The sequence below is a fragment of the Episyrphus balteatus genome, chromosome 1, assembly GCF_945859705.1.
Source record: "Episyrphus balteatus chromosome 1, idEpiBalt1.1, whole genome shotgun sequence".
NCBI lineage: Eukaryota > Metazoa > Arthropoda > Insecta > Diptera > Syrphidae > Episyrphus > Episyrphus balteatus.
Window position 1 is genome coordinate 80,639,014 of NC_079134.1, and position 16,423 is coordinate 80,655,436.

General features: G+C 32.1%; 1 protein-coding gene across 7 annotated transcripts in view; it reads left to right on the plus strand.

Annotated features, from left to right (window-relative positions):
• LOC129907232 (solute carrier family 12 member 6) overlaps nucleotides 1–16,423 on the plus strand; it is a 758,459-nt gene that overhangs the window by 213,174 nt on the left and 528,862 nt on the right. For all 7 annotated transcript variants that reach the window (XM_055983333.1, XM_055983338.1, XM_055983332.1 and 4 more), the window contains exon 3: nucleotides 4,029–4,217. In XM_055983333.1, coding sequence (XP_055839308.1) covers nucleotides 4,029–4,217 — 189 coding nt within the window. The remainder of the gene's footprint in view (nucleotides 1–4,028; nucleotides 4,218–16,423) is intronic.

The window sequence follows — 16,423 nt, forward strand, 5'->3', positions numbered from 1 at the left end:
TATAAATATGGTTTACCAACTTTCGTTGCCATTAAGTCGGTGTTTCAAAGAGTGAATTTAGACTTGGTCCAAGCAATGGAGCTCGCTAAAGATTTAAGGGATCAACTAAAAATTAAACGGGCAGAAGACGACTCATTTTCGAAAGTTTTTTGTATATGGGAAAAATTAGCTGAAATCCTTGACATAGGCGTTAAACATAAGAGAATAGTGAAGCGACAAAAGAATCGTTCGAACCCTTCGGTTCAAAGTACAGTAAGGAATATTTTCGTGTTACTGTTTTCAATCTTTTTCTCGATTTCTATGTAATGGGCCTTGGAGAAAAATGTACAAACCATGAAAACACACTAGAAGGGTTTCCGGTTCTTTCTAAGGATTCTTCGTCTGAAATAGACAAAGCAGCTAAAAAATTTAATGAAACTGTTGAGTTTTACCAAAAACTAGACCACATAAAATAGAACAAAAACAATAAGATTTCCTTATAGTTTTCATCCAAGAAGGAAATATTATTTAAACAATCGGGATTTCCTAATTGTTTTACCGACTTCCAAAAAGGAGGAGTTATTCAATTCGTCTGTATTTTTTTTTTTGTGTTTGTCACCTCATAACTTTGGACCGAGTGAACCAATTTTGATAATTCTTTTTGTAGGTATTGAAAAGCTGGTGCCTGTTCAGTACTATTAGAAAAACCATAAAACCCAGTTTTGATCCATGGAAGTCGGTTTTGTTTTTTTAATAAAAAAAATACGATCATGTACGGGATCACCTATTCCAACTTACTATAGAAATATTTGTCACAATTTTTGTTCTAGTGCCAAGTTGGAAAAAATATGAAAATTTAAAAAAAAATTTGGAAGATTTTGTACATGAAAATAATAAGAAATCTCTATGGAAAAACCTTATTAATTGTTGATATTAATAAGGTTTCTTCATAAAACAGTTCAATAAGGAAATCTGTTTGTATTTAGGTGGTTCTGGTCATATTTTTCTCTGTGTGAAGAATTAAAAACTCAGAAAAGATATTTGATCAGAAGGAAAAATACTTCTTCTATGAACTCATTGAAAGCGCTCGAAAGCTGCACCGAAAAAAGTTGTCCTGGTATTTATATTTTATTAAAGATATTAGCTACACTGCTGGTTTCTACGTCAACTACCGAAAGAACTTTCTCCAATTTAAAGAGATAAAAACAATACCAAGAAGCATTATTAAAACTTAAAAAAAAATTTGCGAACTAGATCTATCCCCCCCCCCCCCCCCTTAGCAAAAAGCTATCTACGCCACTGAACTATACAAAGACTTGGATAAAATCAATCATGTGGCAATATTTCTTTTAAAATAAGACTGTCACATATCTAGAATATCCCATTTTAAAAGCGGAATTTGTTTTCACTTTAAGTTATTAAATACAAATCTACAGTTACTTGCTGTGACGTTGAAAGAATCTTTTATGCATGTCCCTCAAATAAGCAGAGCAAAGTGAGTAGAAAATAAGTTTTGTTATTGCTTAGTATAAAAATAGGTTTTAGAATAATAGTTTTCAATTAGGTACTCATTAAAAAAAAACTTTTTTTCGTCATTTTCGAACAAAAAACAATTTTTGGAAATTATTTTGAATAGGTACTACATTATTGCATTAATTTTAGTTAAGTATCTTACTACCCACTCCTGTAGCTAGTGCTCTTTTTTTAACAATAAATATGTAATTTATTGTTAGTAAGTAATAATAATAATAATTAAGTACCCCATTTCCTGACGAATTTTCTAATAAAAAAGATTTTTCCTATTCCCTTACAGAACAAAAATGCAATGCTAAATGCTAAAAAAAAATAATCTTGAATATGAGTTCTCGAATAATTTAAATAAAGTACACCATTTGAGATTTTGTAAAAAAAAGGTTAGGAAAAATAACCTTCTTTTTATTGGAAAATTCGTAGGTAATTTCAAAACAACATGCTATTTAAAAAATGTATTCTAAAACTATATCTATTTCCCAATTAATCGAGGTATTTTTTATGAAAATCACTTCAAAATTGGCTTAGAAAAAAAAATTTTTCGATTTCAACCCAAATTCGAACTTATAGGTATAGAACAAAAATGTTGTTTCGGCACGTAGTAGGATAACTTGGGCGCCAGGATTTGATAACGGATTTATAGAGGAGCTCAATACAAACATTTTTTTCTTTGAGAGGGGGGTCTATCTCTCCCCGTTTAGGTGGGAGGGGCATTTTTCTAAAAAATTCTATACCTAAAAGTTTTGAACTTTGACAGCTTATAAATTATAAGTGGTTTAATCGAGTTACATGTTTTATACATTGTTAAAAAGGTATATTTATCTTCTATCAGAAACTGTAAGAAAATCGAAAATGGGTAAAAAAATGTCGAAGCTAGAATTTTTTCAATGGGTGAAGATCCAAAAAACGGTTTTTTGCCCGTAACTCCAGATTTTGGGGGTGTTAGTGGATTTTCAAATACCGTTTCGTATTCAGTGCGACTAGCTCTACAAAACCTGATAGGTCTCCGCCCGCGTATATTTTAAAACCTCATTTTTGTAACACCGTGTAATTTTAAAGAAATAATAAGCTACAAAATTTATCTTCATATGTATTAAACGATACAATTTAACAAGTTTCTTGACAACAGAAGACTACGTGTTGTTTGATATGATTTTTCAACCAGATGAAGACTCATCCACAACCTCTAAAATTATTGTCAAATATTGCGTTTGGAATCAGAAATTACATTCAATGTTGTTCAGCACAAGGCCTTGACGTCAATTCGACTGAGAATCTGTTGAAGATTTTGAAGTGGGTAATTTAGGTAATTTAGGGTAGTGTGAAAACCAAAAATTCAACAGTAATGAGCTTTAAGGTTTTATTTAACTGAAAAAACACCGAGTTCCCAAATTATTTTTTTCAAATGAAGGTTATTGATATTATTGGGATATTATTATAATTATCAAAATTAATTCTAGTGGACTAAATACATTGAAACAAAAGCCTTATTCCGAAGTGATCAAGATTGGCAAAGTCAAAACATTAATTTTTTATCATTTTTAAAAAATTTAAATCGGAAAAAAAAGGGTGGTATAACGATTTCGTTTCTGTTTACAACACTAAAGCCTAGTACGCTGCTGATGCAAAACGAAATCGTTCGTCATTCTCCACGAGGACAACTTAATGCTAGCTAAATCTCGACAGAAAAATATTCATAATTTGCAAAATGTAAATACATAATAAAAAAAGGAAACACGCATCTCAGAGATGCCTTCAATGAGAAAATGAAGAATAAAACAAACAAAAAACTCAAATTTCATTTTTCCGCACGCAATTTTCAGTTTCGCTGTGTCGAACAGCGTACTGCAGAACAAAAAGTCGAACGAAATTTTTCGTTTAAGATTTCGGAGTGTCATTTTTGTATGGAATTTTTCGTTTTGCATCAGCAGGTTACTAGCCTTAAGTTTAAACAACTTTTCCAAAAAAGGCAAGTTGTTTGACCAAGTTTGCCTGTCACTTTATTGGGAAAAAAACTCCTTTAAAAAACCAAAAAATAGGGCTAGGCACACTGGTGCCGTTAGAGCAGAAAAAAAGCAAGAAAGGCAAGTTGTTTGAACAAGTTTGCCCGTTACTGTATTCGGAAAAAAAACTCCTTTAAAAATTTAATACCAACAATGGACAATCTTTGTCCTTAAAAAAAATAGGGCTAAGCACACTGGGGCCTTTAGAGCAAATTAATAGCGAATATTTTGGCGCCTGGTTAGATGCAGATGGTTAAAAATTGGGGCGCCTTTCTGAAAGTCAAAATTAATTGAATAACGCAACGGTTGGGATGCCTTCGTTCCTCATTAGAGTATATCGAAAAAAAAATCGACTTACGACTTCTCATGAATACCCTATGATCAACCTTTATATTAAAATATAACGATTACAATGCTTTAAATTTCATTTGAAAAACATGTTCAAAATTTGGTAATATGCAAATTTTTAGGTTTGTCCGAGTTTATAATATAATTCATTAAATTATTTCATTTCAGAGGAGAGAGAGAACTCAAGTTTGGAAGAAACCAAGGATAGATTAGATGCAAATTTGTACTTATATGACGATGAACTTGAGACCAGACCCCATGTGTCCGCCTTCATTTCTTCATTGGCCAATTATGAAAATACAATACCTGCAGCAACAGATCCTGATGCGAAACAAGCTCCACCAGTTGCACGAATGGGTAAGTAACACATAAAGATATAGCCGGTGTCGTGAAATAACGCCGAACATTAAAATATGTTCGGTCTTATTTCACCATGACAAAGTGAAAAAACACCGATTCGGCATTATTTCACATTTTCAGTTTCATTTTCATATCACTTCAGGGAATCTATTCGGGTTCTGTGAATAAGTGAGTCGAATAAATTGTTTTCACATTCGCTAGCAGACATTTTCATTTTTTCGATTCATTTGGTCTAAAAAAGCGATTCACGTAAGGAAATAAAAAATGTTTAATAATATTTGATTTGAAATTAATGAACATAGTTCATACCTAAGAATAAGAAGTACAGGAATGGGTGTTTGAAGAAACCAGTGCGGAACTTTTACAAAATAGATTAAAGATTGGTGGTAACTTGCGAGGGGTCCAGCAAAAGTTAACTTAATTTCAATTTTGGAAGAGTACGCTTTCACAAAAGATTCTGTTTTTGACACGACTGACTTATTCAAATGCAAATTCACTCAAAAGATTTCATTTGTTAATATTTCTAATCACTTTGTACATTCTACGAATTTTATTCCTGGTTTTCAGCCACGAATATTATTTGTAATATGGATGTAGATTAGTACTTTTACGAATATTTTATTAGTATTCCTAGAAAATCAAACGTATATTGTACGAATACTATAAGTAGATTTACATTCCCATTCGTACAATGTACGAATAATATTGTAGTATTAACTAATGCCCTTCCGATTCATTCGCACATTGTACACTGTACAGCACTATTGGTATATTTTAGGAATAGCATTGTAATATCTACAAACGGCTTAACTAATAACACTGTGTTCAGGGTCGGACTGGTTATATAACCGAGTTGGTTGTTGCCACCCGGGCCCTCAGCTTTCCCATAGTAACAAAATTAAAATTCATAAAGTACAAATTATACAAGTAATACAGTCAAATAAGGTGAAAAAAGGGGTAAACCTCGGAATGAATGCTGATAGAATTTTTTTTTGCTGAATATCTTCATTTTGGTATTCTATAACATACCTCAAAAGTCTAGAAAAATCTCATGTCCGCAAGTCGCGATTTTCAAGGTCAAAGCGCTAAATGAAGATTTTCAAAATTAGCAATAATAGACAATGGTATTATATACAGTATACACATACGATACATAACTTCGAAGTATTTTTCAATGCTGATCAAAAAAAAATCTAAAATCAAGACAATCTGACGTCAGTTATACCTGTTTTTCATCTGTCAACCCATATTATTATAACAGTTGCTAACTTACTACCGAAAAACACTTAAAAGTTATAGTAGCGGAACCAAATTTTGCATGAAGGTTTTCATATCCATTATCATTAAGAATCAAAACAATGCAATGGAAAAACAATAATATCTATGAAAAATTGGTATTTTTTGAGAAAAGGGGAAATTTTGGGATATGCACTAAAAACATCCTGGTACAATCTTGGATTAAGTGCTAATAGGCTAATTTTTTTGTTTCTATCTTTGTTTGGATATTCTATAACTTATGTCAAAAATCTAAAAAAAACCTCATGTCTGAAGGGTTGGGACTAGTCCTCAGGTCCTGCCTGTACCATTATTCGACCTCTGTAAAAATTAAATGGGTTTTGTAAATTCCAAATACAAATTAAAATTATTTCACACAGGGTCCCCAAAAAAAAAATAAATGGGTATACTGTTGCATATCTGCAACATTTTTTTTCTCAACATATATATTTTTAAGGAAAATGAGAGTTAATGTTTCCAGCCCGAAAAAAAGTCTGAATTTAACTCTGATAAATCATAGTTTTTGGCAACACTGTAGCCCATAAAGGCCGCATACTTATGGGCACATGGGCTTATGTCAAAATCGAACCTAAGAATAAGAAGTACAGGAGTGGGTGTTTGAAGAAACCAGTGCGGCATTTTTTTCATTTTTACAAAGAAGTGTTAGTAACACAGACACTTATGCATTGAACCAGGGACGAAGTGCAGTAAGGTGGTTGTTCGCAAGGTGCAACGTTTTATCTACGTGAAAATTTATATTGTTTATGAAACACGTTATTTATGGTTTTTTAAAAATAAAAATATTAAACATTCGCATTTAAGTATTAACTACATTGGCTTAAAAGTGTAAAAGTACATAAGTGAAAATGTTTAAACCAGGACACATGAATAACTACCTCAAAGTTGTCATATTCAATAAAACGTAAAAAAAATCATTCAAATGGAAAGAATAATTTCACATAAGGGCGAGCGGCGGTTGCAGCGCCTTACTTTCACCAAACAAAAATAAATACACAAGTTTGCGAGATTTTCAAATTGACTGCTCTGGTTTAAAAATATAAAAGAAAAAAGGAAACTTTTATGTTGACTCGTTTGCTTGAAGGTTTTATACAAATTTTGACCCCTATTGTCAAAATATAAAAGAAGTCTTCCACATTTTACATATGAATTTCAATTTCGATCTTTCGACCCTGCACAACGGGCCACCGTTTATATGCATGACATACCAATTCTACGAGTATGTCAAAAACTTATCCGAAAACAAAACCGAAATAAAAAATCAAACTGAACAAATGCAGATGAATATAGAGGGGGTGGCACCGGTGTCAATTGTAGCCACGTGTTGTTTGTTGTTTATGGTCGCCTCCACTGTCAGACTTTTGTTGTCTCGTTTAGTCTGTGAGACTTGAATTGTGGTTTTGGGGCCATCGATATCAGAAACCAGCTTTTCCCCTTCGAACTCGTTTCCCGAATGGGAATCAAGTTGAGGATGAGTGTTGGTTGTATCGCTTACCTGTTGTTGTGCATTATTCCTGTTTCCACAGTGTTGGCAAGCAGTTCGTCTTGGTGGCAATCTGCACTGCCGCTGGAGATGTCCTGTCTTGTTACAGTTCCAGCATCCAGCAGCTCCGTCTCGCTGGTTTCATTGGAATGCGAGTTATTGACATGAGCATTCCTCCACTGTAACTTCTCTTACCCGATGAACGCCTTGAGAAGCCTGTTCTGCTGCTTCCATTGTAAGGGTGAACGCTAATGCTTCTGGTAGGGAACGTTTTCCGGCTGTTCGAATCGCTCGCTGAAGATTTTTATCAGATAGGGTCAATGTGGGTAAATGTAAACAGGGGTAAATGAAAACATGGCTCATAACAAGCTTCAGTTAAATCTATTTGATGCATACATAAGTACAAACCGCGGACGCATGTATCTTTTAACTTATACGTCAAGCTCATTGCTGTCAAGAGAGAATTCATTCGACGAGCGTATTTTCCGTGAAAGATAATTTTTTAAAGTGCCAAACAAGTCGTTAGTCTTTCAGAAAAATTAAATATTTTTGCAGATTCAATTAAGTCAGTATAATTTGCAAATACTTTTTTGTTTTTAATTTTGATGTAGATTCTATGTGATACAAGCAAATTTTAAAATACAGGACATTTATGTCGATTTGCATATGTTTACATTTACCCCAGAATATTTTTCATAATGGGTAAATGTAAACAACGTATTCTGGGGGTAAATATAAACAAACATATTTGGTGAAATTATTGGTTTTAATAAAAATAAAGTATTTTTAGTCAATTACTATTGCTAAAGTGCCGCGGAGTCACATTTTAAAGTAGCCAACACCATCATTTTCAGTAGATGATGTTGCAAAATCGGTCGTTGACGTAAAAAAACAAAAAATATGACGTTCAGAGCTGCTCAGGATGCATATTGGGCGCCTATATAAAGAATCAAAGGAAGAAAACAAAAACTTTTATTGGAATTTGAAAAAGTTTTTGTCAAGTACCTTCTTGAACGTTTTTCAAGTCGTTATCCATATGATAAAGAGGAAATTCTAAATTTTAAATCAGTGTTCACATTTACCCCGAATTTGTAAAAAAACACAAACATGGTGGGGTATTTCTAAACATGCCATATTTGACAGTAATGTAAACAATTTGGGAAATATTTGTTTATATTAATAAAGAAGAATTGCCATCATTTCATATTTGCATTTGAAGATACCATTCAAGTTGTTCCGTGAAAACATAAAAAAATCTAAAGTCGAAAGAAAAAAAAGACATGAAATTGTTTACATTTACCCACATTGACCCTACAGCACGAACAAAGGGTTCTGTCGCAAACTGATTGATAATGTCGTCTCCTGCTCTCGGATATGCCAGATGAGCTAACCTTTCAATATCTGCTTGGAGTTGTTGCAGATTTTCTCCTCTTTTCTGGACTCTTGTATTCAGTTGGACGCGAAAGACTTCTTGCATATGGCCGTTTTTCAATAACCTGGACAAGAGCGGACAAGAAAGTTACCATTCTTTTCTGGTGGTAAGGTTTGCAAAAATTCAGCAGCAGGACCTCTAAGAGATAGAGTCAGCGCTATACATTTGTCTTCGTCATCCCAGCCATTTGTTGTGGCAGCTGCCTCAAACTGTTTCTTGTAGATAGACCAAGAACTTTGTCCATCAAATGTTGGTGGATGCATTTCCTTCTTCTTTGGATACTCACCAGAACTTTCTCGGGCTTTAATTTTTCGAACCTTGTCCAACTCTCTAGCCATGTCTTGGAATTTATCTTCGAACTTTGTGTCCATCGCCAACAGATTTTCTTCGACACGTTTGTCAAAAGCAGTGAACTTTTTCTCGAAATCAACAAGTTTTCCCTCTAAAAGATTTTTCTGTTCTTCAAGAAGTTTCTTTGGCTCATTGCCTTGTTTCTCCATTCTTTCGAGAAGATTCTGTTGTTCACTCTTTTGCTCATTACATTGTGCCTCAATTTTTTCGAGAACACTACTCTGTTGTTTTTCTAATTGTTCTTTCTGTTCATTGCGTTGTTTTTCTATTTGCTCTTTCTGTTCTTCAAATTTTGCAAGGAGAATAGCCATCATGGACGACATATCGGAACTAGTACTTACTTGTTCTTCTGGCAGTTCAATTTCGAATTGAATTGCGTCCAAATTTTCGTTTATCTGGGTTAAGTAATCCTGCAGACGAATAATGAGGTCATTTTTTGATCCAGCAGTAGAAAGACCTCGCTTAGTTAGTTCCGCCTTAAGCTCGGTCAAACTTAACTGATTTAGTGTTTTACCCATTTCAACTTTTTAAAACGCGAGCACTTTCACTTATTTCAACGCACTTTTTATTTTATTCGCGAAATTATCTGAATCGCACAAATAAATAAGTTTTATCCCACTTCTGACACCAATGTAATGTTTTATTCCGGGTTCACAATAAAACTTATTTCGCTTATTTAATTTCCACGTATCTTTCCCTTCAAATTAAAACACACTTTATTATAAATCAAATTACTTTTATTATTCGCTCAAACAAACGCACTTTTGAATCACTTTATTTACTACTAACAATTTCCAACACTTTATATCCTTTTGTACTGTATTCTTTCAGTACACCTACGTAATTCTTTTTTTTGTTTAATTTTATTTTCGATTTCATGAATTTTTTGTTGCCCCGATTTGTCCCGACTTTAAGACCTGTTGTCCCGACACTAAAATTTTATCTGGCAGCCCTAGCTAAAATCAGTGTAAAAATGTGTTTAGATTCGTATCAAAAGACGAAAAACATAATCAATTCGTCGGCAAAAACCATCAATCCTTTTCCGTTGAAAAACGTTTAAGAAAAACCTATTTTTTTATGTAATTCTGAAAGTTGGTTTATTTTGCTTTTTTTATATGTCGTTTAGATAGTGTACCTCCCATACAAAGTTATAGCAAATTCCTCGAAAACTCTAACAATTTTGGTTAAACTTTCAGACGAAATATTGAAAGGAATTGCAATAAAACTGTATTTTTAGTTTTTCTCAAAAAATTCAAATAACAAAAAGAAAACAAAATTAATTAACAAAATTTTTCCCTAAATGTTGGCTTTACCCGAACATCAACTTAACTTTTTTGAAATTTATATACACTTAAAATCTACAAGTAAACTAACATAGCCTTTTCACACCAAACCCAAAAACGCGGTTTGTGGCAAAAAGTTTTCAAAAACCTGAAAAGCGTTCACACCACAAGTTAACAGGTTTTCGTTCGACGTTTAGTTTAAAATATTTTGACATCCAAATGTCAAGTTTTCGATGGGATTTAATTTTTGTTGTTTAATCAGCTTGAGGTCACAAAATTGATCAAATAAAATGAACTCTGACAATTTAAATGTAATTTTATTTATTTGGTCTTTAAATTGTGTAGTTTCATTTTAATTTCTTCCGGAAAATAATATATTGGTCGCACATCAAATTCTTTAGACATTTCGATGTAAATATGACCGTTGTGGCTCCTTTTCAGCCCAAAGTTCCAACAGGAAGTCTTCATCTTCGGTCCCCCAAAATCTTTCTTTTTTGTTTTTTTTTCTGTTCTGCCATTTTCTATATTAATGGAAAGAAATTTGATTTACATATATTATTTTGTTAATGAATACAAAAATATTTCTTACCAGTTACAAAAATCAACAAACTGCATTTGTAAAACAACTATTTATTTTTGCCTGTCAGTTTTTTTTTTTGTCTGCTGTCAGTTCTTTTTTTTTTGTCTGCTGAATTTTTGCCGCATTCTTCAAAAGGTTTGTTTGGTTATTTCGTTTGGAGTTGAATGTTTTCATTTTCAGGTTTTTGGCGAGTTTAATCAAAAATTTGTGTTTTACGAAAACTTGTGGTTTATGAAAAATGTGTGGAAAAACTTGTGTTTTTGATATAGATTTTTAGGGTTTTTCGCAAAAAACGCGTTTTTGGCTTGGTGTGAAAAGGCTTTTAAAGTGTTTTGAACTGTAAGAGCAAGTACTTTCGATCCAGTCGTGCATTTTATTTCACTTTGAATTTCGAACTGCTCTCTTATCGTATTTAAAGATATTGACACATAAAATTCATTAAAAAAAAGACTTGTAGCACTCGAAGACTGCCGCGGTAAATCTATTGCATTGCATTTTTTATCAACTTACCTATGCATTTATCAATTATAATTTGTTTACCTACAATACACAAAACGAATGATTATGTAATGTATCTACCTATCAATTCATATACAACAAGGTCACATTTGAAAACATGCATACACACAATCTCATGTCATAAACTTCTCCAGATCAAAACATAAGAAAACACAAGAATAGATTTATACTACGTTTCCACCAACCCTAAATCCGAGATTTAGCTAAGTAGATTTAGCATAAATCTCGAGTTTTATTCTAAATCTCGGATTGAAAGTAAATGAAAATCTTAGATTTAGGGTAGCTGAACCCAAATCTGAGATTTAGCGAAGTAGACTTAAAATAAATCTCGAGATTTATTCTAAATCTACTTAGCTAAATCTCGGATTTAGCGTAAGTGGAAACACAGTATTAATATCGCAATCGCAATGCAACGCTTTACTCGCTCATAAATCACAAAAAGGTGACCAAGAAATAGAAGAATGGGAAAAGAAAACAGAAAATTTGTTTGCTCTCTGATTTATTCTGCAGAAACAGCATCTACTCCGCTCTTTGTTGTGTTACACAATTATTTATGTATATAACCCTCTCTGTCTGAACCAAAACCAATCACACAAACAGCTGCTTGCTTGATCTCGTTCGTCTCGATACATGCCAGCTTCGTTCAATCGTGCCATATTAGTACAGGTAAAATAGGCATTTATAAAAAAAAAATTGTTCCACTCATGAAACTTGGCAAAAAGTTTGCTTTTGGGATAAGAACCAAGTACAAAAAAAGTCTATAAAAAAGTTGGGTGGAAGGGTGTTTTTTCGCGGACAAGAGGGAGGGGGTGAAAGTCAAAAATATACTGAAAAAATTGTTTGTTTAATATCATCATATGACACATGTTTTCAAGGTATTTTTTTGGTGCTGAATCTAATGACATAAAAATAAAGTCAATACGATTGCTCTAAGGAAAGTTATTTCCGATTAAAAACCAGGATGCTTGTTTTTTTGATCTCAACAGGTAAAATATAACCGAAACCCATGTGAAAAACATGCTACACTGATAAAATTCGGGATGAAGGTTTAAAATAAAACAGGGACAAAGGATTCATAAAGTTTTTAAAAATATTTTGGGTAAAAGGGTGTTTTTTTGATAGGTTAAGTTGTGTGTGAGAAAGGTATCATAACAGCTAACTTATATTTTATTAGTCTTTAAAACTTGGTGAAATAGTTTTGGTTGGTATAAGAATTAAGAATCTATAAAAAGTAAAAAATTATTTTGAGTGAAAGGGTGTTTTTTTTCAAGAAATGATGAAATTCGGAATTAGTACCACAAAAACTGGGAAAAAATTGTTACACCAATTAAAATTGGTAAAATTGTTTCATTTATAACAGAAAGCAAGAACTCAAAAAGTATATACAAATATTTTAGGTTAAAGGATGTTTTTTTGGGAAATAGGGAAAAATCCGCGATAAGTCCGATAAAATCAATGGTATAAATGGTAACCTTACGAAATTCATTAAATATGTTCTCTTTCCCATGGGAATTACGAAAAATGTAAGTGTATACATTTTTTTTATATGAAAGGGTGTTTTTTTTAGAAGTAAAGAAAATATGGGTATATTTGAAAAAGTGTGTATTACTAGAGTAATATTAGTGGTACTCTATTGAAATTTAGCAATTATGTTACTTTTAAGACAAGAAACAAGAATATAAAGTGTCTATAAAAATATCATGGTTATTAGGGTGTTTTTTTGAGTGAAAACAAAAATGATGGGTTACCCTAATGAAATTTGGTAAAAACATTGATTTTGGGATATAAAGCAAAAATAAAGAGTTTTCATAAAAACAATTTTGGTGAAAGGGTGTTTTTTTCGAAGAGAAAGTAAAATCTGCAATTGGTGCCAAAAAGCCAATGATTCGTTTTATTTATGGTTTTGATGACAAATTAAACATTTATAAATAAGTTCTTACACGTTTTACGCGAATCATTTGCTTTTTGGGACCAATTACAGATTTTACTGTCTCTTCGAAAAAAACACCCTCTCACCAAATTTTTTTTTATGAAAACTCTTTATTCTTACTTTCTATCCCAAAATCAATGTTTTTACCAAATTTCATTAGGGTGACCCATCATTTGTGTTTTCACTCAAAAAAACACCCTAATAACCATGATATTTTTATGAACACTTTATATTCTTGTTTCTTATCTTAAAAGTAACATAATCGCTAAATTTCAATTGGGTACCACTAATATTACTCTAGTAATACACACTTTTTCAAAAATTTATGAATCCTTTGTCCCTGTTTTATTTTAAACCTTCATCCCAAATTTTGTCAGTGTAGCATGTTTTTCACATGGGTTTCGGTTATATTTTACCTATTATTGTACCGTTTAGAAAAAATCCCAAAGAACAAATATCGACCCAAGCCTTGAATTCCGTAATTAACAACAAACAGAAATCCAAGTAATTATACTGGTTACAAATTGGTAAAACGATGAACATTCAATAATAAATTTTCTTTTTTTTTTAAATAATTGTCTTGATAAATTCAATTTGGCAACAATGAAAATAATTTGGAAAAAATTTAAAAAGTATGAAACAAAAAGTCAATGAAATAGATATGAAATTATAAGAGTATTTTAAAGTAAAAAAAAAGAAAAGTGTTTTAATGAAAATTTTAAAAATGAAAAATCGGCTTGATGACAGTCCGGGGCTCGTCTGAAAACTACGTTGAAGACATAAGATCCAGAACAGCAAGCCTTCCAACTGATCTTTTATTTTTGACTGTACCATTAGCCAATTTAACGTCAGCTATTCTCACAATACTATCTGATCCAGGGTAGACTTTCAATACACGGCTCAGTTGCCAAACTAACTTAACGTCGCACGGTTGTCCAAAATGACTTATCTCGTTGCAAAAATCATAACTTTTGAACGGATTGAGTTAGCGGTACAATTTTTTTTTTTATTTGAAGGACATTTCTAGGGCTGTTATATCAATGGATTTCAATAAAATTATTTCACAGGGTGTTTCGGAATCATCGGCCAAAAACAGATTTTCTTTAAAAAAAAAGTTTAAATTAAAATTGGTATGCCATTTTGTAGAAATCACTAATCCACATTTAAAAACAAAATTTCAAAAAAATACAATGTCCCGTTTTCGAAAATTTTATTTTTCAAAAAAAAATTTCAAAATTTTTTTAAAAATCCAAAAATTATTTTTTTTGAAATTTTATTTTTGGCTTATATTTGAGTTATATAAGTGCTTCTTCAAAAAAAGTTTCGTTGAAATCGAATAAGCCGTTTCGGAGAATATCGGATTTAAAAAAAACCGTTCTATGGCAGGTACCGTTAATAATGATTTTCCAAAAAAATTTTTTTCATTAGAAGATAGACCTTGTTTTCAAACTTACATTTGAATTTTTTAAACAAAATCGTTGGAGCCGTTTTTGAGCAATTACAGCTTTACTGAAATTGGTGTATGACAAGTACCGTTATTTTTGGCCCAAAAAAATTAATTCCAAAAACACCTCTGGAGGGTCTCCAAAAAATGCTACATACCAAATTTAAAGTCAATCGGTCCATCCGTTTAGGATGTAGATCCTTATACAGACAGACAGACAGACGGACTTCCGGGACCAACTTTTTTGGCATTCGCTATAATCGTAATATCATGGAAAAGTGTAATCTGAACTTTTTTTAGATGTGAATTAGTGATTTCTACAAAATGGCATACCAATTTTAATTTAAATATTTTTTTTTTTTAAGAAAATCGGTTTTCGGCCGATGATTCCTAAACACCCTGTAAAACAATTTTCTTGAAATTCATTGGTGAAACAGCCCTGGAAATTTCCTTCAAATTAAAAAAAAAACTGTACCGCTACCTCAATCCGTTCAAAAGTTATGATTTTTGCAACGAGATAAGTCATTTTGGACAACAGTGCGTCGTTGGGCTCAACGAGGATTACGATATCACCGACTTCTGCTTGCTTTGTTGTTTTGTGCCACTTGCTTCGCCTCGTGATGTCAGGTAAATATTCTTTATACCAACGACTTACAAGTTGAGACATCAAATGTTGAGACCTCCTGCTGTAGAGTCTGCTATAAGCATCGTTCTCAGTAAAAATTCCTGGAGCTGTTATGTCTCTATCTTCTTGTCCAAAAAGCATGGTATTCGGGGTAAGCGGGGTTGGATCTTCTGGGTCAACTGGAAGACGATTTATTTGACCCTGAGCTTCTAATAGGGCCAGCGTTGCCAACTTGTTCAGTCAAAATTATGCCTCACTTGAAAAAAAATTATGCCTTTTCAAATAAATTATGCCACGTTTTACGCGAATCATTTGCTTTTTGGGACCAATTACAGATTTTACTGTCTCTTCGAAAAAAACACCCTCTCACCAAATTTTTTTTTATGAAAACTCTTTATTCTTACTTTCTATCCCAAAATCAATGTTTTTACCAAATTTCATTAGGGTGACCCATCATTTGTGTTTTCACTCAAAAAAACACCCTAATAACCATGATATTTTTATGAACACTTTATATTCTTGTTTCTTATCTTAAAAGTAACATAATCGCTAAATTTCAATTGGGTACCACTAATATTACTCTAGTAATACACACTTTTTCAAATATTCCCATATTTTCTTTACTTCTAAAAAAAAACACCCTTTCACATAAAACAAATTTATTGACTTACATTATTCGTAATTCCCATGGGAAAGAGAACATATTTAATGAATTTCGTAAGGGTACCATATATACCATTGATTTTATCGGACTTATCGCGGATTTTTCCCTATTTCCCAAAAAAACACCCTAAACCTAACCTAAAATATTTGTATAGACTTTTTGAGTTCTTGCTTTCTGTTATAAATGAAACATTTTTGCCAATTTTCATTGGTGTAACAATTTTTTCCCAGTTTTTGTGGTACTAATTCCGAATTTCATCATTTCTTGAAAAAAAAACACCCTTTCACTCAAAATAGTTTTTTACTTTTTATAGATTCTTAATTTTTATACCAACCAAAACTATTTCACAAAGTTTTAAAAATTAATAAAATATAAGTTAGCTGTTATGATACCTTTCTCACACAGAACTTAACTTAATCAAAAAAACACCCTTTCACCCTAAATATTTTTAAAAAATTTATGAATCCTTTGTCCCTGTTTTATTTTAAACCTTCATCCCAAATTTTGTCAGTGTAGCATGTTTTTCACATGGGTTTCGGTTATATTTTACCTATTATTGTACCGTTTAGAAAAAATCCCAAAGAACAAATATCGACCCA